The following is a 24,267-nucleotide window of genomic DNA, read 5'->3' as shown; positions in this document are numbered from 1 at the left end:
TGCGTGCTCCACCTCCTTAGATTATTTTTTCACTCCCCAAATTTCTAAAGATTCTTCTGGACAGGTTTACTTATGTCTTTGTGGAAAATTAATATCATTTTTTATGTTTTCAATAAACATGGAAATTTTTTATGGTACTTGTTAAACTATTACTCTGTTCCCGGCACCGTGCTAAAGCATTGGGGTAGATACAAGCTAATCAGAGTGGTCATTGTCTATGTCCCACAGGGGCTTAGTCTTAATCCCCATTTTATAGATGAGGTAACTGAGGCACAGGGAAGTGAAGTGACTTGCTCAAGATCACACAGCAGACAAGTGGTGGAGCCAGGATTAGAACCCAGGTCCTTCTGACTCCCAGGCACATGCTCTATCCAAGAGGCCAAACTACTTCTCTATTTAGTCCTTCACCTGTAATGTTAACCAAGATATTTTGCCTACCAAAATAACATTAGCATGTCTATTTCAAATGATCAAACTATTTTTCATTACTTCTGATTTTCAAGCATCATTTTGCCTACTTCCAAAAGTGTACAATTGTTAGCTTTTCAACTCTCAACCTACTACTAAGATTTCATTTTCAGAGCAGGACACCGATTTAAGAATTTAGGAGAATGCAATAATAATAATAATAATATTGGTATTTGTTAAGCGCTTACTATGTGCAGAGCACTGTTCTAAGCGCTGGGGTAGATACGGGGTAATCAGGTTGTCCCACGTGGGGCTCACAGTTAATCCCCATTTTACAGATGAGGTAGCTGAGGCACAGAGAAGTTAAGTGACTTGCCCACAGTCACACAGCTGACAAGTGGCAGAGTCGATAGTTAACAGACACCATTGCTGCCCTCAAGGAATTTATCATCTCATCTTTACATAATTGGGACCTTGTTCTTATATCCATTTTCATTGTTTACAGAATAATTAAACTTGCCTGTCACCCATATCCCACTACAGAGGGCCAGAATCACACCTTTGGCTTCCTCTAGACCGAAAACTCCTGGTGAGCAGAGAATGAATCTACCAACTCTGTTGCAGTCTCCCAAGTGCTTAGTACAGTGCCTGGCACGAAATGAACACTCAATAAATACCATCGATTGATTGATGTAGACTCCCAAACACTTAATTCTGCTCCATCCACGGTAGATGCTCAGTAAATACCATTGATAATAATCGTAATTGCATTTGTTGAGCACTTACTAAATGCCAGTCTGTTCTAAGCGCAGGGGTAGAAACAAGATAATCAGGGTGGATACGATCCCTGTCCCACATAGGGCTCGTTATTTTAATCCCCATTTTACAGATGAGGGAACTGAGGCTCAGAGACGTTAAATGACTTGCCCAGGGTCACAGAGCAGACAAGTGGTAGAGCTGGGATTAGAACCCAGGTCCTTCTGACACTCGGGCCTGTGTTCTATGCACCGGGCCATCATGCAGCTCTACTAGTCCTCAGCCGTGAGTCTGCCAGCTTAGATTCTCCCCTCTAATAACTGGGCAGAAAGGAAGGCCTGCCCCAATAAATCACTAGCAAATGCTTCCATAATGTGGATCGATCAATGGTATTTATCGAGTGCTCACTGCGTTCACTAAGCTCTTGGGGGAGTACAGTGCAAGAGTTGGTAGACAGGGTCCCTGCCTACAAGGAGCTTACAGTCCAGAGGGTAGACATATACTAAAATAAATTACAGATATGTAAGAAGTGCTGTGGTGGGGTGACTATCAACCACCAATATTAACCACCTTGCCCCCTCCTACCTCACCTTGCTGCTCTACCACAACCCAGACCTCACACTTCGCTCCCCTGGTGCTAACCAGCGTGGCTCGATGGAAAGAGCCCGGGCCTGGGAGTCAGAGGTCATGGGTTCGAATCCGAGCTCTGCCACTTGTCAGCTGTGTGACTGTGGGCAACTCACTTCACTTCTCTGTGCCTCAGTTACCTCGTCTGTAAAATGGGGATTAACTGTGAGCCTCACGTGGGACAACCTGATTACCCTGTATCTACCCCAGCGCTTAGGACAGTAGTAAGCGCTTAACAGATGCCAACATTATTATTATTAACCTTCTCATTTTACCTCGACTTCATCTATCTCGCCCACATGAAATCCCGTCCCTTCTCATATCAGATAACTACTCTCCCCAACTTCAAAGCCTTACTGAAGGCACATCACCTCCAGGAAGCCTTCCCTGAGCCCTCCTCTCTTCTCTCACTCCCTTCTGCGCCATTCCTGTTCCTTCATTCATCCTCCTTCCCTTCCCCATATATCTGTAATTTATGTATTTTAATGTCTGTCTCCCCCTCTAGACTGTGAACTCACTGTGGGCAGGGAATATGTCTGATGTTATACTGTACTCTCCCAAGCGTTTAGTACAGTGCTTTGAATACAGTAAGTGCTCAAGAAGTATAATAATACTTACGAGGTACAGATCCAAACGCACAGGCGATGCAGAAGCGAGAGGGAGTAGGGGAAATTGGAGAGGATGTGATTTCGGTAAGGCTTTGAAGGTGGGGAGAGCGATGGTCTGTGGAATCTGAAAGGGAATGGACTTCCGGGCCAGAGCGAGGACACGGGCCAGGGGTCGGTGGTGAGATGAGGCTGAGATGATTACATAATTCTAGGTCATCTCAGCCCTCAAAACAATGTGCTTAATCCCTTCTGCCAGTTGCTCACCCATTTAGAAACATTCATTTTGTTCTTTTGGCAATGGAGGATGAGACCCATTCTCATTTGTTTCAATGCACAATGGCCATTTTGATTCCCAGATATATCCCAAACTTGTCTTAGTACGGATTCACTGATATTTATGGAGCACTTATGTGAGGAAAGCACTATAATAAGTGCCAGAGAAGAGTTCAATCAATGATAACTAAGGCACCATCACTGGTTCACAATCTACAAAGGGGAATAACAAAGTAACTGAATATCACCTGCGGTTTATATTAAAATGTGGATTCTGTAGAGGAAACGAGCAAAACAAGTGACCCACAGCTGCGATTTAAGAGCAATTATCAGCAAAGTCAATCTGTTCCGAGAATTATAGCTAGGAATAGATGAACAATAACAATCACAATGGGAAGCTATATTTATTAATAGTACGATATAATTGTGCATCACTTTCTCCATCTATTTGGTCGACGCACACAAATGCTTTATAACTTTTTCATAACACAAATTTAAGGAAAAGTGATTTGGTCTAAAAGCCTCTCCTCTTTTTCATTCTGGGGTACTTGAACAGGTTTTTTGAACATTCATCTTGTTGCTAAGACCAATCACTCCTAACCCCGCAGCATTACGTGGCTCAGTGGAAAGAGCCCGGGCTTGGGAGTCAGAGATCATGGGTTCGAATCCCAGCTCTTCCACTGGTCAGCTGTGTGACTGTGGGCAAGTCACTTAACTTCTCTGTGCCTCAGTGACCTCATCTGTAAAATGGGGATGAAGACTGTGAGCCTCACGTGGGAAAACCTGATTACCCTGTATCTACCCCAGCGCTTAGAACAGTGCTCTGCATATAGTAAGCGCTTAAATACCAACATTATTATTATTATTACTAGGCCACTTATTTTCGTGGGCCAGTTCGATATGTGTGCCCTCTTAAACATCTCCTTCAAATTTGCCACAATAAGAGGAAAAGGTAGCCACAGTGAAAAGTTACTATCAAACGAAGCTGTGAATGTTAATCGAGTCACTGAATAAATTCAGAGTCACAGTGGTTTAAAAAGATTACAAAATTGAATTTATTGAGTTTCACACAAGATGCACTTATAAAATTGGTACTGAATGTCATTTTAACAGAAGACATGGATATCATCCCAAACTCCCTGGAGCAACTGCCAAGTAACTGAAAAATTAAAAATGACATTATGTTAACTGAATATCTGAATTAAATTTGAAGGTACCACCATCCGAGTAAGCATCAACACACCAAAAACAACTGCTGCTTTCCGAATTGGGTCGCAGTTGTCATATTCCCCCCTGCTCTCACTGTTCTCATTCACCTTAGCTCCTAACCCAGCAGCTGATGATGGATAAGAAGAGGGAGGAAAGACAAATAATGCTAAGGGGCTTTCCTCGCATCAGATAATCAAAGTCTCTTCATTTAACTTCATGTCCTTCTTGGTGTATCGTAAACACATCTCTGTAGATTCCCCACTTTTCTCCCGTATCAAGAAGACTATTTTATAAAGTATCGTCAATTATTCCGCACGGACCTTCGTATACCAAACGCACAAGCTAAAGCTTTAAACCATGGCTCTTCTATCCTGTAACACACTATTCATTACCCAGTGAGATAACTTTTGTATTTCTTTAAGCCTGAAATACCTGCACTGAAGCCTCGCCCCTCTCAAATCGAAACAATAACCTCACGGGAAAGTACTTAGCATTAACAAAAGCTTCTTATTTGAAACCAGAAGTTACAACCCTTTAAAAGAAAATGCACGATGGCGTCTCTGCCCAAGATATGACAGGAAATTCCTCTTCCTGGAATGCAGTCCGGACGACACAACGAGCCAAAATGGAATTCTTGTTCGCAGTCTAACTCAAAGGACCTTTCTGTTGCTGTTTCCATATCACTCATACATACACACAAGCACGAGAAGGCTGCACTGTATTGCAGAAACCCAAACCCATGTCACGAGGCTGCTGTTCAACCTATTTAGGTAGCTTGCTTTAGAATTGCTGCTTTCCAAAAAAAAAAAAAAAACCAACATGAACACTGTTTGGCGGAACTTTGGAGTTCTCCTAAGTCACCAACAATGTTCTTAATCAAATGATTTAAAATGAAATGTAAGTTAACTTTTTCACATAGCACAAGGTAATTCACAATTTCACAGAGTGAAACCACTTTACCTTTTCAATTTAACACTGCCTGCTCTCAAGTAAAATGTGCCATTCTGTAACAAAATCTCTAGTTCTTTCACTGCAAAACACAACCAATACCTCTCTATCTTGCTTTGCAAAACAGTATAGAGAAAAATGACGAGACTTGATTCCTCAGTGACACAGAACCTGTTGTAATTTTCCCCTCCTCTGTGTGCTCTGGCCCTCTTCTCTGGTTTAGGTTTTTAGGATATAACACTACTGCACATTACCTGTCTCATTTAAGAAATGATTTTATTCTGATTAGTTCGGATACATCCTCAAGGGTTTTTCTGGTGCTACACAACGTCATTCTTGACTTTACTGTTTAACCTATCAAATGTTTATTTTAACGTTTTGGCAGATGAAGTGAAAGTCTGAAAACTGCTTCTGAAAACGGTACGGCACTGGAAAGTTAACTTCACGTAAAGCGATTCACATCTTTCCAGGCGTATCCTTACACCGAAGAGTCCTTGAAGCACAACAGTATATGTTCTGGAAGCACAGTTCGACCAAGCAAAAGTGGTTTTAATTTTGTTTCCGTCTATTTCCAGGAAAGTGAAACTGAAGCTCTGCCAGGTGGGTGAGAGATTTTCGTAATCCACCAAATTTTCCAAATAATTTTAAAGATCTCTGTTGTTACTTGATCTGACCTGCAACCAAGCCAAGTTACTTGTAGAGATGACTACTTCCTTGCTATTAATAATTTAAGGTTTTAAATAAATACGTAAGTGCCGTTTTTGGCAACTGTCCATTCTCAGGGGCAGACACTTGCCACCCCGAAGCTCAGGATCCTAAGCATATATATTCAGAGAATTTAGTCAATGCGGTTTCCACAAATTGTAAATCTGTCTATCTCCAACAAATCTTTCTTTGAGGATCGGTGTTTTAATTCGGGGTTTTCTTGGCTCAGGTCTTTCTCGTCCCCATCTGGGGTTGTCAGAAATTGATCCGAATTGCTCGTCACAAGTAACGGTGTGATGTTTTCCTTCTGAAGAACAGGCTGGCTGGTAACGGAAGCAGTTAAATTCTCTTCTGTGGGAATTCCTGTTGATAAAGCAGAATGCAATAATGTTGAGAAAGGCTTGACCAAAAAAAAAAAAAACAAAAAAGCAAACTCAAGTTTTGGATAGCTGATAAAATTGTTGTCTACCAACACCTTCTTTAGAACCAGTAAACTATCCATGAGTGTGTGAACACAACCTATTGTCCACCAACAAAATTCTAGGGGGAAATATTAGATGTGTTTCTCCAGGAAGCATTTTTGTTTTTAATTAATCCTTTCTGGGTAAAGGCCTCAAAAATCCTGAAAAAGCCCAACTTTATGTGATTATGACATTAAAAATCACTCCTGGCATGCATCCCTGACCCTTAAAGGAACCGTGGGCTGATTAAAGCAATTTTAAGAACTTCTGCCCTTCCCTTCTATTTTGGTGGGAGCCAGTGTGGAAAGGTGAACTTGTGGACTGAAAGTTGATTTTTGTTCCCTAGGGCGATAAAATCTGAGTTATGAGTAGAAGTTGATCATGGCCATAGGTGAAAGAGAATGGAGGTAATAAATGCATGGGCCAATGCAAATTACACATTTAAGTAACCTGTCTGAAAATAGGTATTCCTTGAAAAATTGAATAATAATAATAATGATGGTATTTATTAAATGCTTACTATGTACCAAACACTGTTCTAAGTGCTGGGGTAGATACAAGGTCATCAGGTTGTCCCACGTGGGGCTCACAGTCTCAATCACCATTTTGCAGATGAGGGAACTGAGGCACAGAGAAGTGAAGTGACTTGCCCAAAGGCACACAGCTGACAAGCGGCAGAGCCGGCATTAGAACCCACGACCTCCGACTCCCGGTTCTACCGGGGCTCTAGAACTGGGGAAGCTATGAGGTTAACTTCTATATATTTTTCTAAACGATTTATTCCCAACTTCAATAAAATGCCCAGGTGCCTAAGTTCTATTTTCTATCGAGTTAAGATTTTTTCACATTTTTGGGTCATTTACAATTCAGAAAAAATGATCTCCTTGAAAGGACTGGTCTCATATTTCAGACAGCTTCTATATTAAGCTGTCTTCTCAATTTCAGGAGCCAACTTTTTTTTAACCTTCTCTGCTAAGTAGTACAGATGCAATTAAATGGCTTCAATTTCAAAAAGCTATTATTGTGCTTTAGTCATAGTTCCCACTTAATTTTCTTAGTGATCTGATTCAAAGCATGGGAGATTCAAGTTCAGAGGAAGATCGCTTCAGGTCAGATGAAGCTAACCTAGATTTTTGGTGTTGGATTTGGTGCACTGAATGCCAGAGAGCTCCTGAAGCATAGATATTAATGATTCCAAAGAGTTTAACAATGATAATGCTAAGAGATGGGAGAGGAGATAGCTTGAAAAAATGCTTAGGAAATGTTTGGCTTAGAAGTGGTGCAATTATCGTCTAGACATTTGATTTTATAAAAGAAAACATACAGAATAATCTTCTAAAAACCAAGTTTCCTTTCTGCTCTTTGAAACTCATAAGATGGGAATACATTTCTGTGAAAACACTGAAGCATAGAACCTTTTTTTTTTAAAAAAAAAAAAAACAAACGTATAACAAACAAACCCTATCGTTTTGCTCCTTCGAAAGCAATTGGTCAATTTACAAAATACATTTTCTGCTGCCTCAGGGAAAAAATGCTTTCAGAATACATTAATAAGAAAACATTAAGTGACATTAGAAAATGTTTTGTTAATGCCCTGCACATATTAAGTGTTCAACAAATGCCACTGATTGACAAAATTTAAGAGGAGCAGTCGAGAACTCAACAGAGCATTTTTAAAAGTTTGAACCATTTGAAAAAAGCATACAGGAGAAAACAACATAAGTAAAATTATACAAAATGCATAATCTGAGTACCCCTATTCTTCCGACTGAATTGATGACTGAACATAAAGCTTTGAACTATTTTCATGAAAAACACACAGAACACTGTGTTGCAACTCCATCTGCAATGGTTACTTTATACAAATGTTCACAAAACTTAACCCAACTCCGTAACTGGCAGGACTTGTATCCCTCTATTTTATGCTGTTTGCAAGAGTGGTTAGCCTTTCGGTGAGAACGTAAAAAGATTCACGATGAAATATTATTAGTCCCCACTGAATTTCTTCCACAGGTTAAAAATCATTCTGCTGAACTGATGACAGAATGTTTCATTTATTCTTCATAATAATTTATAATAATTACCATATGCAAAAATATAGGCCCATCATTAAGCGTTTCTTTCACTGAACTAGTGTAATTGTTAAGCACTTACTATGCGCCAGGCACTGTACTAGGTACTGGGGTGGATACAAGTAAATCAGGTAGGACAAAGCTTTTGTACCACACAGGGCTCTCAGTTTCAATTCCCATTTTATGGATGAGGAAACCGAGGCACAGGGAAGTGAAGTGACTTCCCCAAGGCCACAGAGCAGACACAGAGCTGGGATTAGAATCCAAGACCTCCTGAATCCCGGGCCCATGCTCCATCCACCATGCCGCTTCTCCTTTCGATCTGTTCGGCTTAAAAAAATTGTATATATCCTATGCCTTATTGAGGAAGATCCTGTGAAGTGAGTCTTATTGTAACCCTTCTGATAGACTACAAGATGGTCTTTGAAAAATTTCAAAAATAACAGATTATTGTTCGTTCATGCTTCATTCTCTCAGTGCTTTGGCCGGAGCATGCAGGAGACCAATGAGGGTCCCCTTGCTAGCCCAGCTCCCAGTTCCAGGGCTCTACCTTGGGGAGAAATTGTGGAGAAAACCATGGATAGGAGCCTTATGGACTAGGAAGAGAGTAGGAAGATCACCAAAGGAGACCTGACATTTCTAAATGGATTTTACTGATTTGTTTATTTAAGCAATCCCTCTGTATCGTTTATTGAGAGATTGTATACAACCACTCCTTCAATCGCCAACTATTTTTCTTAACCGAGTAAAAACCAAAGCACATTCACTGTTTGCTGGAAGATGAACACAGAGTGAATGTCGACTTCATGACATCCCTTCTTAATAATACGGTCAACTTACCTTGGGAAGTTTTACATTTGTTCTGTGGTTTATTGGATGGTTTGCCTGGGGTACAGGTTGGAGGGGGATTAAACAATTTTTCTTCCATTTTGGCTTCCTTTACATATTGGCATGACTTTCCCAGCAACACAATGCTATTGAGGACTTTCAAAGATATCAATCTAAAATTAAAAAAAGAACACACAACTCAATTATTTCAAAGAAAATTTTAAAATCATTGAATAGTGTCATCAAAAATGCACGCTAAGGAGCTACCTTTTACAAGATCCAGGCCACACAACAAAGAGGGCACCATCCCATTCAGAAAACAAAACAGAAAAAGTCTGAACACCTGTCCAATGCAATAATATATTCTAGTGTGTATAAAAAAGGTAGAAGGGTAGTGAACAAATTGGGAGTTGAGATTAGGTATACTATAAAAATAACAATGGAAAGAGCATAGGCCAGTAATTCAGAGGACCTGGGTTCTAATTCTGACTTTGCCACTTGTCTGCTGTGTGACCTTGGACAAATCACTTAACTTCTCTGGGCCTCAGCTTCCTTATCTATAAAATGGGGGTTAAGACTGAGTCCATCACAGGACATGGACTGTGTCCAATCTTATTAATTTGTATCTACCCCTCTGTTTAATACGATGCTTGGCACATAGTAAGCACTTAAATACCATTAAAAAAAAAAGATTCACTATAGGGAACACAAATGAAATAAGAAAGTTTCCAATTTCTCCAACAGTTGTCTTGGCAATTGAGTTCAGAGGCAAACCAAATTATCTTACAGAACTCAGCTTAGATCCTGGTTTTTTTTCATTCCAGATACATGAAAGGACCTGGCAAATCATTCAACTGCATTTACTGAGTGCTTACTGAGTACAGAGCACTGTACTAGGCACTTGGGAGAGTACAATTAGAGTTGGTAAACACGTTACCTGCTCACAACGAGTTTCCAGTCTTTGCAAACTTCTCCATATGGAACAGACTTGAAGCAGTCTTAAATGAGTTTGGAAAAAGCTACAACTGAGTGCCTTCAGAGCAAGTTTTCTAAAGCCCTGAAAGATGTCTAAAAAACCACTCAAAATGGTCATTATTTCAGAAACACAACCAGTGACAAAATAAAGGGGAAAAAATGTGGATTCCGAGGTGCGACAGGTTCATCCATCGTTTGAGTGATTTGTTGATGCCTAAGAAAACCCTGCAGCAGCTTTACTGTGGTGTTACAACAATGTAGGGGAAACTGGGGGAAATAATACCTAGGATGCACGGAGAAGATTTATGGGAGAACACTTGAGGACTAATGACAAATTAGAAAGGCCTCACACCACGGGATTATTTTTAACCCAATGTGATTTAACCTATTAAATATTCCACGTAAACATTAAACATTAAACCCTTCCCTCAGGAATCTTGGTGAAACTACAGGTCTCCTTAATGACAGATCACTGGTGTACAATGCCTTTTTCTAAAATAGCAAATCCAGGAGCAGAAAACGAGATAAATTCCTGGGCCTCCGGCAAAATATGGTCAATTTGGCAGGGTAAATGCTGAGAATATAAGTGAAGCAGCTAGGAAAGGAAAAGTGCTTTTGCCACTAATAATGATGAAAATAATGAATGACTGACTTTATTAAGCACTTACTATGTGCTAAGTGCTGGGGTGTGGGATTGGACCCTTCCTCATATAGGGTTCAAAATCATTTTATCACCATTTCAGGAATGAGGAAATTGAGATCCAGTAACAGAGCTGGGGGATTAACAACATGCCTAATTTCATAATGTGAAACACTAGAGAACTGGCTGAAGCAAGGTTAATTGTCAAAAACATCTTTCAAATCCAAAATGAGATTAAAAAGAGAATCCCTCCAAATCCTTAGGACCCTGAAGACTGGACTCAGAGGCATGTGATCTGTACTTTGCATCCTACTGGTGTTCCTGCTCCTGCCATTCGCTACTTTGCCAGGCAACGTCTATCAATTCTGCTGTACTGTACTGTTTTATAAGTCAGCTCATAGTGGGCAGGGAATGTGTCCATTTACTGTTATACTGTACTCTCCCAAGCGTTTAGTACAGTGTTTTGCACACTATGAGAGCTCAATAAATATGATTCAATGAATCAATGAAGTATATTAAAGACATGTTCCTTGTGGACAGGGAATATGCCACTTTTTTATTTTGCACTTCCCAATCCTTAGCCCAGTGTACTGCACTCCATGGTCACTCAAATGCTATTACTACTGCTTGGTAGGCCGAATCATTTTCTGAAAAGATAGCTTGTGTTTATGTTTTCCAGGAAAGTTGTGTTGCTTCCACTGACTCTGGATTATAAACTGGTTACGGGCAGGAAACGTGTCTACTAACTCTGCGTTCTGTACATTCCCAAGCACTTGGGATAGTGTTCTGCACACAGTAAGAGGTCAATAAATACTACTGATTGACTCATTCATTAGAGATCCATAACAGGTGAACCTCTAGGCAAGGTAGTGGCCTGGGGGATGAATAAATTGTCTTGAGATGCTTTCCAGAGCTAGACAAAGGTACTGAGATACAGTGCCTAGAACACTGCCAAGCAACTAATAATAATGTTGGTATTTGTTAAGTGCTTACTATGTGCCAAGCACCGTTCTAAGGGCTGGGGTAGATACAAGGTAAACAGGTTGTCCCACGTGGGGCTCACAGCCTTCATCCCATTTTACAGATGAGGGAACTTAGGCCTGGAGAAGTAAAGTGGCTTGCCCAGGGTCACACAGCTGACACGTGGCAGAGCCGGGATAGGAACCCACGTCCTCTGACTCCCAAGCCTGTGCTCTTTCCATCAAGCCACACTGCCTCCTAATCTATTTATCTAAACTATCCATGGGTGCTCAAAAATACTAATCAAATGAACTTCCCCAGCGCCTGAAACCAAAAGACGGGAATGCTCCAAATATTAACCCTAGATAGGTCAGAAAGGGACAAAAACCTCCCTAAAGACAGCTTGGAAATTCCAACTTTTCCCAGGTCTTCTAACAAATGGGCTTAGTAACTACTTAGATGTATAGAGGATTAACTAGCTACTTACCATTGATACTCTTAAAATATGACCTTCATAAATTCTACATTAAGCTAAGTATACATTCTTCAAGACTATAGAGCTAATAAACCAGGGGCTAGAATATGTCTGTGCTCCAAATCATTAAATCATTTTTTTGAAGTAAGGAAAGTCTACTGTCATAGGGTTCTGAAACCACAGTTTCTGATATAATTGCATTCCACAAATGTCAATGACAGAGGATTGAAGTGAATGGAATTCTACCAATAGTTTTAAGTCAGTCAGTCAATCAATCGTACTTATTGAGTGCTTACTGTGTGCAGAGCACTGTACTAAGCACTTGGGAGAGTACAATATAACAGATCCCTTCTCCGGAATTAATACAGTTTTGTTTCCCTTCAAACCACAGGTTGCAGTTTCTACAGCGTGTCTGCTTTGGTCATTTTTGAAGTTCCTGATATGTACTTAGGATTCCACAGATCTAAAACCTTAACTACTCCAAATGTTGCAATCTTCAGAAAGGTTTACGCGATTCACTGATTAGAGGAGACACACATTAAAAGCGAACCTGCTTCTAATTATTTGCTTACAAATCACAATCTCAACATTTTAGATTTCACTGAATAAAGGAACTGGCTAAAGTATAACATACACATAAAATGGTTTATTACAGCTATGATAGTTACTCAACTGCACCCTTTTGTTCACGACCACCAACAGAGGCCTGAAAGGTAGGAAAGGCTGTATAGAATTTTCCTGGTTTCTGGGACTACTGTCTGCTCCCAGAGGAATTCCTTTTTCTACTGAACAGGGGTTCACTGCCTGCACCACAGGTTTAATGATTACAGGCATGTTAATCACCTCTGTTTTTAACATTTTTTAGAGTGTTTATTACATGCCTCAAAAATGAAGGATGGTTAATCTTACCCACAGTAGAAGAGAACCACACAGGCATAAGACAGAATTCCTTGTACCTTTATTGAGCTTGTAACAACTCTGATGAGCTAGAGAGAAACAAACACAAGAGCAAAAATCCTAAAGTCATACTCTCCCTCAGAAATACATTTCTGGATCTCGAGGCGGGGAATGGGGAGGAGGGGGAAAGGATAGACACACACATGAGAAGCCAAAGTCCCAAAAAGTGCAAAATGATAGCTCTCCTCACGAAGTTCCCCACTGGAGGGGGAATGTTACTTCTTTATAGAGATCTTTCTCTTCTCTCCCCTCATATTTTTTCCTGTCATGTCCTTTGTCTCCTAATATTCTACCATCTCTAGCCAGCCAACCTTTCACAGTACCTAAAGCTTTCACCAAACTTTATGTCCAGAATTTGGGTCGACCGCTTCCCAGTTACCATCTAGTGACCTCATCTGTGATGGCTAGTTATCATTTACTATCTAGCAGTTGGCATTTTTTAAAGTGAGGGACACCTAAATTCAATGTTCTTGTTTACCCTACAGAGATGTGAGGATTAAGAATTCGGGTAATTTCAAGTGTAGCACTTAAATCACTTTGTGCCTCTCAAAATAAAAAGGTTAGCTAAATGTTAATATGCTCACTAAAATGGCATTGTAAAATTAAAATAATACAACCAGAGGGTAAAGAAACAAGAATAATGACAGATCTGATATACTATCTTGTGCTTTGTAGGTGAAATGGGATTCTATATTTAAATCAATCAATCTTTTCAATATTTTCAGACACTAACAAAGGATTCATTGTCTAGCATCTCCAAAAGGGAACGGTGTTCATACCACCTCAAAAAAAAAAAAAAAAGATTTCCTTAAGTGTATTTAGCTGTTTCTATTTTAGAACAGCAAAAATGGCCATGTTTTGGTGGTTTATCTAAACCAGGTGACCATTTCAGAAATCAATTTAATAAACAGATACAATGGACTTCACTATCTTAGCCAAGAAGACCATCTGACTGCTTTTAAAGCAGCATTACCTCTCTGAACATTAGGATTAACTTAGTAAATTAGACCCTCTAACACATTACAGGTTAATACAGAATACTGAATGAGCTAATGCAAATATTAAAAAGTGAGCAAGTCTCAGTATTTCATTCTTCCTGTCAGGGAAAAACACTATGCCACTGTGGAAAAAAGTGACCCAGTTTCTGTAACTAAGACCATGTCTATTCCACTGTTTAAGGAAAAAAATACCCTAAATGAAAATCAAACAGTCACATATGTTGCTCAGGAAATTAAACACACTTTGAGATTTCTCTCTGGTAATCTGGAATGTACCAAGTACTGTCAGTTCTCCTATGAGTGTTTTCACTATGGGTCTTGGGTAGAACCCTGTTGGCCAATTAGCAAATGCCCTCCTGACAATCTGTAAAGAATGCCTTTGTGCATCTGGGTAGCGGTTGGCCAAGGCCTGCCCACTAAACTGCATGTTTTCCTTATCAGAGAAAAGCAATCCCTTCATCAAAGGAGAACTGAATGTCCTCACAGATCCATTTAAAATAAAATTTAGCCCGCTCATTCCATTTAGTTCTAAAAAGGCATAGTCTTTAGAGGCCTACAAAGTTAATAAAATACCAACACCTCACATCACTGCAGTGAAGAAATCATTATTTCTATCACAGGATTTCCTAAAACCGTGTTTACTACTGATACACTTAAAGCCTCTTAGGGTTACTGCGAGGACCTTGAAACTTGAAGCAAATGTGGAGACCCTAAAATGAAAAAATTGGGATACAATTATCCAACGTAAGATGCTTTCTGGGCTGGCATCTCGTGACTGAACATTTAGGATTCTGGCAAAAATGAGGGCAGTCAGAATTAGAAAGGAAGGACCCAACCTTTTCATCACCCTAGGACCTGGGAATGAACGGTCTGGCATGCTCTGAACATGTGCTGGGAACCAGCTAGGGCGAAACTACTGAACAATTTCCCAATACTTTAGCAACATGTTTTTTTTTTTTCATAGCTTCCCCTCCTCAGACCCAATTCCAGGAGGGTGGGAGAATGGAGATGAAACTGAGGTCCTGACCCCTATCTCCCTGTCTCCCTCCTTCAATAAATCTAAAGTGTCAGCCACCGCACTGAAACCCCTTTCCCTTCGCTGAAGTCCCTTTCTCTTTGGATAAGCCAATGAGGCATCATTCACTGAAACATCGTCATTCTCCTGGGAGGAGAGCAGCTCCCTTTTTCCTCTGAAGAGGCAAACCTGAGCTGGCTAAGGTTATGCTAAGACATGGGTGATTGCTGGTGGGGGTGGAAGTGAGATTTTTATCCTGTCTCTTCCTTACAACGTTGCCTGGCCACCGCCCATGTCGACTGGAAAGAGAGATGCACATTCCTCCAGAAATTCATCATCTATATATTCATAAAAGAAAAGAGTTGACACAATATTCATTTCCCTAGATTTTCATAAAGATTTCAAAGCAACTTTCTTTTCTACTTTTATTCAAAATTAAAAAAAATGCCATTACTATGTTGGACCATGATCCTCTCGGCCCAGATTCTGTCTCCATCAGCAGCAGTGGGATGCTGGGAGAAACCACATTATGGGTGCCATTTCTATGTTGATTCTGATGTTTAAAGACATTCCACTGAACATCCCTAACTTTTTTCCCTTCTACACCCCCATTTTTCCCTTTGGTTCCTGCTAGAGTTTATGGTTTTAAATCGAAACTTACGGGAAAACAATAAAATTCAAACAGATATTCTCTATCTAGCCATTTATTATTAAAAGCAAAAACTAAGCTATTCCTTTTTAAACATTCTACTAATGGTAGTTTTGTGCTATTTGTGTGTTAACCCACTAATAATTATTTTATTGTGAATTGTCACTATATCCCATTCCTGTTAGAGAGAGAGAGAGAGAGAGATAAAGTACTTACTAAAACAGCCAAAGGGAGAGGAATAAAACCCATCCTCCTTGCAACAGAGTCACTGTAATCTGTATATGCCTACAAAGGGGGAGGGAAAAAAACAAATCCATTTTCCATATTTCAAATTTTCTAAAATAAAAAGTTTTACTTGGAAAATTTGATTATTACTAGCAAATACTGATAGACAACTGCTCTGATGTTTGCAAGGAGGGAAAGGCACACCTAACTGCTGCTAGCTAGGAACTCTAACACTATTCTAAAGATACTGCACAAAGCCCATAAGAACTAATACTAGTTGTAAGGCTCCTTTAATGATGGGGTTGGGGATATTAGCAGCCAGGGAGAGAGAAGTGGAGGCAACTTGGACCTATTGCTGCTCCTCAGGGGATGGGGAATGAGGTGCAGGATGAAGTCAGCAAGATGGGATGTTGACAGTTTGGACGATTCTGGGACATTTTATGCGAACTTCTAATGACTGTCCTATATTTTTGTGCAGTTAATACAGTGGATGAGCTACTTTACCTGGTTCAAAAGTCTCGATTTACAAAACCCGTACAGTGAGAAAATTTAGATTTCTTGCAAAATTCCTTCTTAATTTAACAATTGATCTTGGAATAAAATTTTGATTTAATGCTTACATTTTTCTGTCTGCTACTAACAAGGTCAAACGCAAGGCTAGCTCTGTACTCGCTGTAGACCTAAAAATATAGATATTAAAAAAAGAATATGAGATCAACATGTTCTTCTATGCAACATTCATAACTTCATTAATAACGTTTGGTCATATAATATTTTTTAGAATATTTAATCTTGCAATACCAAGGGATCATCTTCCATCTGAGGCCCTCCTATTGGTCAAAATAGTCTAAGATTTATGAAAATGACAAAATGCACCATTGCCACAATTATCTAACCTCATAGAGAGCTGGTCGCTATACTAAACATACAACATGCCAAGTGCTGATCTGTTGTTGCCTTGTATGGAAATGGAAGACAGAAGTGTTTTTAGAACTATGTGGAAAGAGCTGTAAAATCAGTTTTCCAAGTTGACGGCACATCTGTGAAGAATTTAATGTTATACACTATAAAAGTTCTATTTTGGAAAGAACATAATTGGCTCTAACAGGGCAGTACTGAGGGTATGAATGATGGACTCTAAACCCCAAGTGTCTAAAACTCTGCTCTCTTGGAAACAGTAACCTATTGATCCTAATCATGAATCATTCGTATTTATTGAGTGCAGCCTATGTGCAGAGCACTTGGGAGCATACAATATATCGACTTAGTGCCCACAAGGAGCACTGTATTTACCACTATGCTTGATTTTTATGCTGTTTTCATATTTTTGGTGTTTCATTTTCCGTATGTACTTGTTGCCAACTTTCTCTCTGCCCTCTATTCTTTAGGCTGGGAGCACCCTGAGGACCAAGGATCGTGTCTACTTCTCATATATCTATTTTTTCCCCCATACTTAATCCGATGTTTCACACCCAAAGAAGTATATTACTTTTACTATTGAGACCCATGTTTGAACATATGGTAGGTAAATTGTAAGGATGCTGTTTTTATTTAAATAAATTATACTGACTACAGTCAGTTCTCAACATTCACGAACACCTTTTATGGATTTCTTTTCTGTGAGCTCTTCCTTTCTCAAACCACCTGTCCCCAAACTCTCCCCATCGCTTCATTCATTCAATAGTATTTATTGAGCGCTTACTATGCGCAGAGCACCATACTAAGCGCTTGGAATGTACAATTCGGCAACAGATAGAGACAATTCCTGCCCATTGACGGGCTTACAGTCCAACTGGGGGAGACAGATAGACAAAAACAATAGCAATAAATAGAATCAAGGGGATGTACATCTCATTAACAAAATAAATAGGGTAATAAATCGCTTGCCTTTAATGACCTGGGCACACACTTTATTGATAAAATTGAAACTATCAGGCAGTCTCCCAAAAATCTCCCGTTTCCCTTCTCCTGTCCCTTCTTTGACTCTCCCATCTTTCCAAGGCACATGTCAAGAGGAGGTCTCCTGCTTCTTCTCAAAATCCAGTTCTCCATCTGTTCCTCTGACTCCATCCCTCGGCAACTTCTCAGCGTTCAGTACAGTGCCTGGCACATAGTAAGCACTTAAATACCATCATTAGTAAAACATCTGACCCCTTTATATTAATAATAATAATGATGATGGTATATATTAAGCGCTTACTATGTGCCAAGCATTGTTCTAAGCGCTGGGGTAGACACAAGGTAAGCAGGTTGTCCCATGTGGGTCTCACGGTCTCAATCCCCATTTTATAGACGAAGTAACTAAGGCACAGAGAAGTGAAGTGACTTGCCTAAAGTTACACAGCTGACAAGTGGCGGAGCAGCATTAGAACCCATGACCTCTGCTATCTTCAACTGTTCTCTCTCCAATGGCTTCTACCCCCACTGCTTTCACACATGCTCATTTATCTCCTAACCTAACCCCCCCCAAGACAAACAAAGCAAAACAACCCCCCCTCCACAAAACTCTCCCTTGACTTCACGAATCCCTCCCTCACCTTCCTACCCAAGCTCTGTCCTTTCTTGGACTTTCTCATTACGGTAGGCAGCACCACCATCCCCCCATCTCACAACCTCGGCATTATCTTCTACTCATCTAATTCAACGCACATATTCAATCTGTCATCAAATCCTGTCTGTTCTACCTCCACAACATTGCTAAAACCCGCCTTTTCCACTCTACTCAAATTGCTACTATGCCGATCGATTAGACTGTAAGCCCGTCAGACGGCAGGGACTGTCTCTATCTGTTGCCGACTTGTTCACTCCAAGCGCTTGGTACAGTGCTCTGCACACAGTAAGCGCTCAATAAATACTATTGAATGAATGAATGAATGATCCATGAACCTCTAGACTGTGAGCCCGCTGTTGGGTAGGGACTGTCTCTGTTGCCGAATTGTACTCTCCAAGTGCTTAGTAGAGTGCTCTGCACAAGGTAAGCACTCAATAAATACGAGTGAATGAAGGAACTTCTCCTATCCTGCCTTGACTCCTGCATTAGCTTCCCTGCCGACCTCCCTGACCCCTGGTCTCTCCCCACTACAGTCCATACTTCATTCACTCTGCCTGGATCATTTTTCTAAAAAAGAGTTCAGTCCATGCTTCACCCCTCCTCAAGAATATCAAATGGTTGTCCATCCACCTGCATATTCTGGATCTTATGTATATATCTGCAATTTATTTTAATGTCTCTCTCTCCCTCTGGGCTGTAAGCTCTTTGTGGTCAGGGAACATGTCTACAAGTGTTATACGTACGATTACGAAACATTAGTTTTTTACTAGTTTACTGCAGCCTTTTTTCTATCCCAGTGCTTAGCAAAGTGCTGGCACAAAGTAAGTGCTTAACAAATATTATTATTATTATTATTATATGGCTAAACCGATTCCCTCCCATCTCTAACATCACTCAGAACAAGATTCCTGCTCTGTATGTATCCATCATTTTAAAAAAACCAAACAGCAATAAATTATTGAACCGAGCCAATTTATCTCCCTTTTGATGCTAAGAAAATGATCCTAAAAGGGGAATTTTTTTTTTACTAAGGGAACAGCAACAGAAGGATGAATATCCTCTTCCAGTAGTATATGGGAAACACTGACAAATATTAAAGGTAATTGAGTCTTCCAACAAAAAACTGTGTTAATAATAATAATGATAGTATTTGTGAAGCACTTACTGTGTGTCAAGCACTATTCTAAGTGCTGGGGTAGGTACAAGGTAATCAGGTTGTACCACAGTCTTAATCCCCATTCTACAGATGAGGTAACTGAGGCACAGAGAAGTTAAGGGACTTGCCCAAAGTCACACGGCTGAAAAGTGGCAGAGGTGAGATTAGAAACCACGACCTCTGACTCCCAACCTCATGCTCTTTACATTATGCCACACTGCTTCTCTAAATATAATAGTGTTAAATATCACACCAAATAGCATATTGATTTGTAATACACTTTTTGCAATCTTAGAAGAAAGTGGGCCATGCAAAAATGCTTGCGGCTTAAGAATGCCTATTAAAGGCATTTATTAAACTTGTCTTTGTAACTCATAAAATACATAAACATACAAAAGTGATATTTCTAATAGGGAGCTCTTTTTTTTTTTTTTAAGAAAAAGGGGATACGAGAAAAATGAAATCTTATCCTGTCCTTAAGGGTCTAAATTTAAAATTTCATTCTATGATCTACTAAATATCTACTTAATGTTCTAATCAGATATAATAACATCCCCAAAGTCCATAATACTTTAATGAGAAAGAATAAAATATTATATATGCCTCGGGAAATTAACAGGCCAGAATTTACATTATACTTTACAATCAAAACTAACAAGACAGCCAAGGAAAGTGCTTACGTACTTAAATTTCAATACTGGATCACATTTTAAAAATACAATGGAAGAATAATGTTTTTCAAGTCTAAAATTTCTAGGGAACAAATACCGCAACACCAGATGCCTCGATAAACTTTGGTCTCTAGGTATTACAGTCACTCAACAGTACACCTTTCAAAACTCTACATTAGCTGCATAAAGTCCCTCTGAGATTATGTCATCAGTGTTCCTTTTCTAGAATCTGATTTTCAGAACTATGGTTATCAGAGAAGTGGCAAAAATAATTCCAGGAGAAAGATTCTAAACATTTAAAAAATATATAACATGAAATCGTCAATTTTAAAGGAACCAATTAACTTCTTACACTGTGACTAGACACATTATTTGCTACTAGTCTGCAAAATTATATTTAATTTTTGCCCACCTGATCATACATAATAGATGGTGGAAGAAAAGAATCAAGAGGGTGAAAAATAGGGAGCTGGGGGCGGGGTGGGTGAATGGAAGAAATGAAAGAGGAAAGAAACCCAGAGATGGCAGGAAATATATTGAAAAGCTAATGGTAAAGAATAGTTAAAGAATATGGAAAGACCTTTGAGTGTTTTTTGGCCTCAACTAGTGAACTGTAATAAACACCCAAAAGCAGAAAAAATTTAACTGCATTAACCTAAAATACCAAGAAGCTTATTATGATACATACGTCTGCTGTTATGTCATTGAATTTGGTAATGAAAGCATGTTTTACAATGTCCACAGCAGTTTCTGATGCAATCACCATGCAGACATCCGGGAACAGCACCCAGAGGTGGTCTGTAGAATTAAGAAAGGCGTTAATTCCGTATAAAGAAAAGCTGCAACATTATGATCTTTCTAGAAGCCCCAATTCTCCAAAAGCAGGTATTCATTCCCCCTCTCAGCCCCACGGCACTTATGTACATATCTGTCATTTATTTATTTACACTCAGGTCTGTCCCCCCTTCCCTCTAGACTATAAGCTGGTTATTGGCAAAGATTGTGTCTGTTTATTGTTATACTGTACTAACCCAGGCCTTTAGTACAGTGCTCTGCACACAGTAAGCTCTCAAGAAATACGACTGAAAGAATGAATTTTGACAAGGAGGCTGAGACGCTTCCCCTCCACTGTCTGTGAATACGTATACTTTGTTGCCCTTGCCAAAGGGCTGTGAAGCTCTGTAACACAGATAGAACCGAGGGGCACCTGATGTGGGGAGCTCAGAAAGCCCAGTACAAAACTAAGCTCTAGGTCAGCGAGAGCTCTGCGCCTATTCTTGAGAGTCTGTAGAAACCACCCTGTTTGTCCCACTCTGTAGAGGAAATGAGCTGGAAGATAGATAAACTTGACAATGGGGACAGAACTAAATTTTCAGTATCTTAATTTCCAGTCTTTTTTAAAATCCAACAATCTATTGGGCATCTTTCATTCATATATTCATATTTATTGAGCGCTTACTGTGTGCAGAGCACTATATTAAGCGCTTGGATAGTACAGTTCAGCAACAAAGAGAGAATCTCTGCTCACAACGGGCTCACAGGCTAGAAGAGGGGAGACAGATATCAAAACAAGTAAACAGGCTTCAATAGCATCAATATAAATCAATAGAATTATGGATATATATACTCAACAAAACAAGCAAACAGGCATTAATATAAATAGAATTATGGATATGTACATATATACACAAGTGCTGTGGGGCAGGGGGAAGGGAATGATGGGAGGAGGGGGAAATTGAGGAAAAGGGGGACTTAGTCTGGGAAGGCTACCTGGAGGAGGTGAGCCTTTAGTAGGGCTTTGAAGAGGGGGAAGTGTGATTGTTTGGCAGATTTGAGGGACACGTGAGAACAAGGCATGGTGAGAAGGTTAGCACCGGAGGAGTGGCGTATGTGGGCTGGGATGCAGAAGGAGAGAAGGGACACCATGAGTCTTATGGAATACGGCAGAATGGATATTTGGATAGAGATCATTCCCACCCCATTTCAATACTTCTACACAATTTGGAACGGCCTATCTAAAAAAAAAATCAATTTCAATCCATACTCTGTTGCCACATGAGACCTGTCTTAAAATGGGCTATTATGTGCTGCTTTACAAAAACTACCAAATTGCTAGGTTGGCCCGTATACGCAAAATACATTGTTTACATATACAAACAGCTGGGCAGAGACCCAAGAGGAAATTATTTATAAACAAACACCATATTTTACCCAAATATATCTCAATATTCGTTCACAATTAGAACCGACACCCTAAAATATCTAAATTCTCAATTACCTGGATTCCAAGAGAACTGTTCCATGTTTCTTAGGCATACTATTAGTAAGAGGACGTAGTTTGTGAACCGTTCTTTAATATCTGAACAAAATGCAAAGAATACATTCACTGTTAGGTCTACCTAATGTTTTAATTATATCGAGATAATATGACAGTAAACATTTCTTTGTGCAGTAGTTCCTTTCTTTTTATAATCAGATCTGGAGGTCATTTTTCTGCAAATAACCCTAAGCACTAGCTTTCTAAAGGTTGCGAGTTTTACTTTATTCGGGTCTGAAAAAGATGACTTTCGTAACAAACTCACAAAAAATATCAAATCATCTTTAAAATAAGATTGGGAAGATTATTTTCTCTGCAAACAAAATTAATTACTAACTTTATACACTTTGTGATTTTCACCTACAGATCTGAAAAATGATTTTCATAGCGAACTGACTAAAAATATTATGCCATTATTTGGCTTTGAAAAAAATCCTGAATACAGGCAATACCACCTGAAGAAGACTAGCAGCAAATTTTCCATTTTACAGGAGACAAACAACAGGTATAACAAAGAAGGCTGCTGTCCCATAAGAACCAGAAATAAAAGTTAGGTCGTTTTTGGGGTGTTAATATTGAGCTCCTTTTCTTGGCGAAAAACTTTGCTAACTAGGAATACCATTGAGGTTAATAAAGCGAGAGAGAGAAACTACCAGAAAATAAACACAACGAAAGCATTTTGGACAGGCATCATCATATATCTGGGTTTCCTCTTGCACATCAATACAGATGTAGTAATCTATTTGGCCTCATATTTTACTTCGTAGAGGAGAAAATTACCTACAAATGATTACCCACCTTGGATCAAACTCCACTGAAAATGTACTGCTCCTTAGCATGGTAAGACCAAACTCTGATTTAAACTCTCTAGACTAAGCTGGTTGTGGGCAAAGAATGTGATTGCTTATTGTTGTACTTTCCCAAGCACTTAGTACAGTGCTCTACACACACTAAGCGCTCAATAAATACAAATGAATGCATCAAATTTAGTTCTAAGGATACCTCACTCTGCACTCCTTGCAAAGGTTTCCCGTTGCCCTTTACATCAAAATGCACTGCTTCACCATGAATTTCAGGGTTCTTCACCAGGCTAAGGAAATTTCTCCAATTCCCATTCCTTCCAGTCCTTGCCACCATCTTTCCCCAGGCAAAACCATTCATTAGTCTCTGCCATTTGCTATGCGTAACAATTCTGGTGAACTCTCCATATAAATATTACAGTGGCAAGCTCCTAGCGGTAAGTACATTCGCTTACATCCAAAGTTGTAATACTGTCCTTGGCACATAGCTTCACAATAAAATACATAATTCCATTTACCAAACTCATGCCTAAGACTGTGACCCATCACTTCCCACCTCTAACCAACCTCCCCCAAACACCACTCAGCATGTAAATCCTCCGCCCCAAATTCCAATCTGTGGCTAATTGGCAATGTTGCACCAACTCTTTTTCCCCTTTCTCCTTCTCCCTCTCAAATTCTCTTTCTCCCAGTGTAATCACCAGTAACTACCATTGAGGACAGAATAAACCCTAGGATGAACATATATTTTTCACACAAGACAAAATTCGGTGGGAGACAGTGCAGTAGTTTTCAGAGATAAGTAAACTTTCAAGATGGAAGTATCTTGAATTCAGTAGTTAAGTTTCATAATTATACAATTTACACATAATTATGAAGATGGATTATGTTTTAGAATGAGCCATGTATCCTTTAGAAAATTCATAAGAGTTGACTGATAGATTTGGGGGGTAAACCAGATCTGCCAAAATATCTTCAGTAAT

At 39.6% G+C, this 24,267-nt stretch overlaps 1 protein-coding gene across 1 annotated transcript in view; it reads right to left on the bottom strand.

The window, feature by feature from the left end:
* Nucleotides 1-3,703: 3,703 nt before the first annotated feature.
* The window catches only part of TAPT1 (transmembrane anterior posterior transformation 1), a 79,043-nt gene continuing 58,479 nt past the window's right edge, over nucleotides 3,704-24,267 (bottom strand). The window contains exons 9-15 of the mRNA XM_029063588.1: nucleotides 22,446-22,526; nucleotides 20,856-20,965; nucleotides 16,410-16,469; nucleotides 15,781-15,849; nucleotides 12,855-12,931; nucleotides 8,908-9,068; nucleotides 3,704-5,897 (exon numbers count right to left, since the gene is read on the bottom strand). Of these exons, the coding sequence (XP_028919421.1) occupies nucleotides 5,668-5,897; nucleotides 8,908-9,068; nucleotides 12,855-12,931; nucleotides 15,781-15,849; nucleotides 16,410-16,469; nucleotides 20,856-20,965; nucleotides 22,446-22,526 (788 nt within the window). The 3' untranslated portion in view covers nucleotides 3,704-5,667. The remainder of the gene's footprint in view (nucleotides 5,898-8,907; nucleotides 9,069-12,854; nucleotides 12,932-15,780; nucleotides 15,850-16,409; nucleotides 16,470-20,855; nucleotides 20,966-22,445; nucleotides 22,527-24,267) is intronic.

Source organism: Ornithorhynchus anatinus, chromosome 4 (assembly GCF_004115215.2).
Source record: "Ornithorhynchus anatinus isolate Pmale09 chromosome 4, mOrnAna1.pri.v4, whole genome shotgun sequence".
NCBI lineage: Eukaryota > Metazoa > Chordata > Mammalia > Monotremata > Ornithorhynchidae > Ornithorhynchus > Ornithorhynchus anatinus.
Note: the sequence above shows the minus strand (reverse complement) of the source record. Positions and strands in the feature narration are given on the sequence as shown.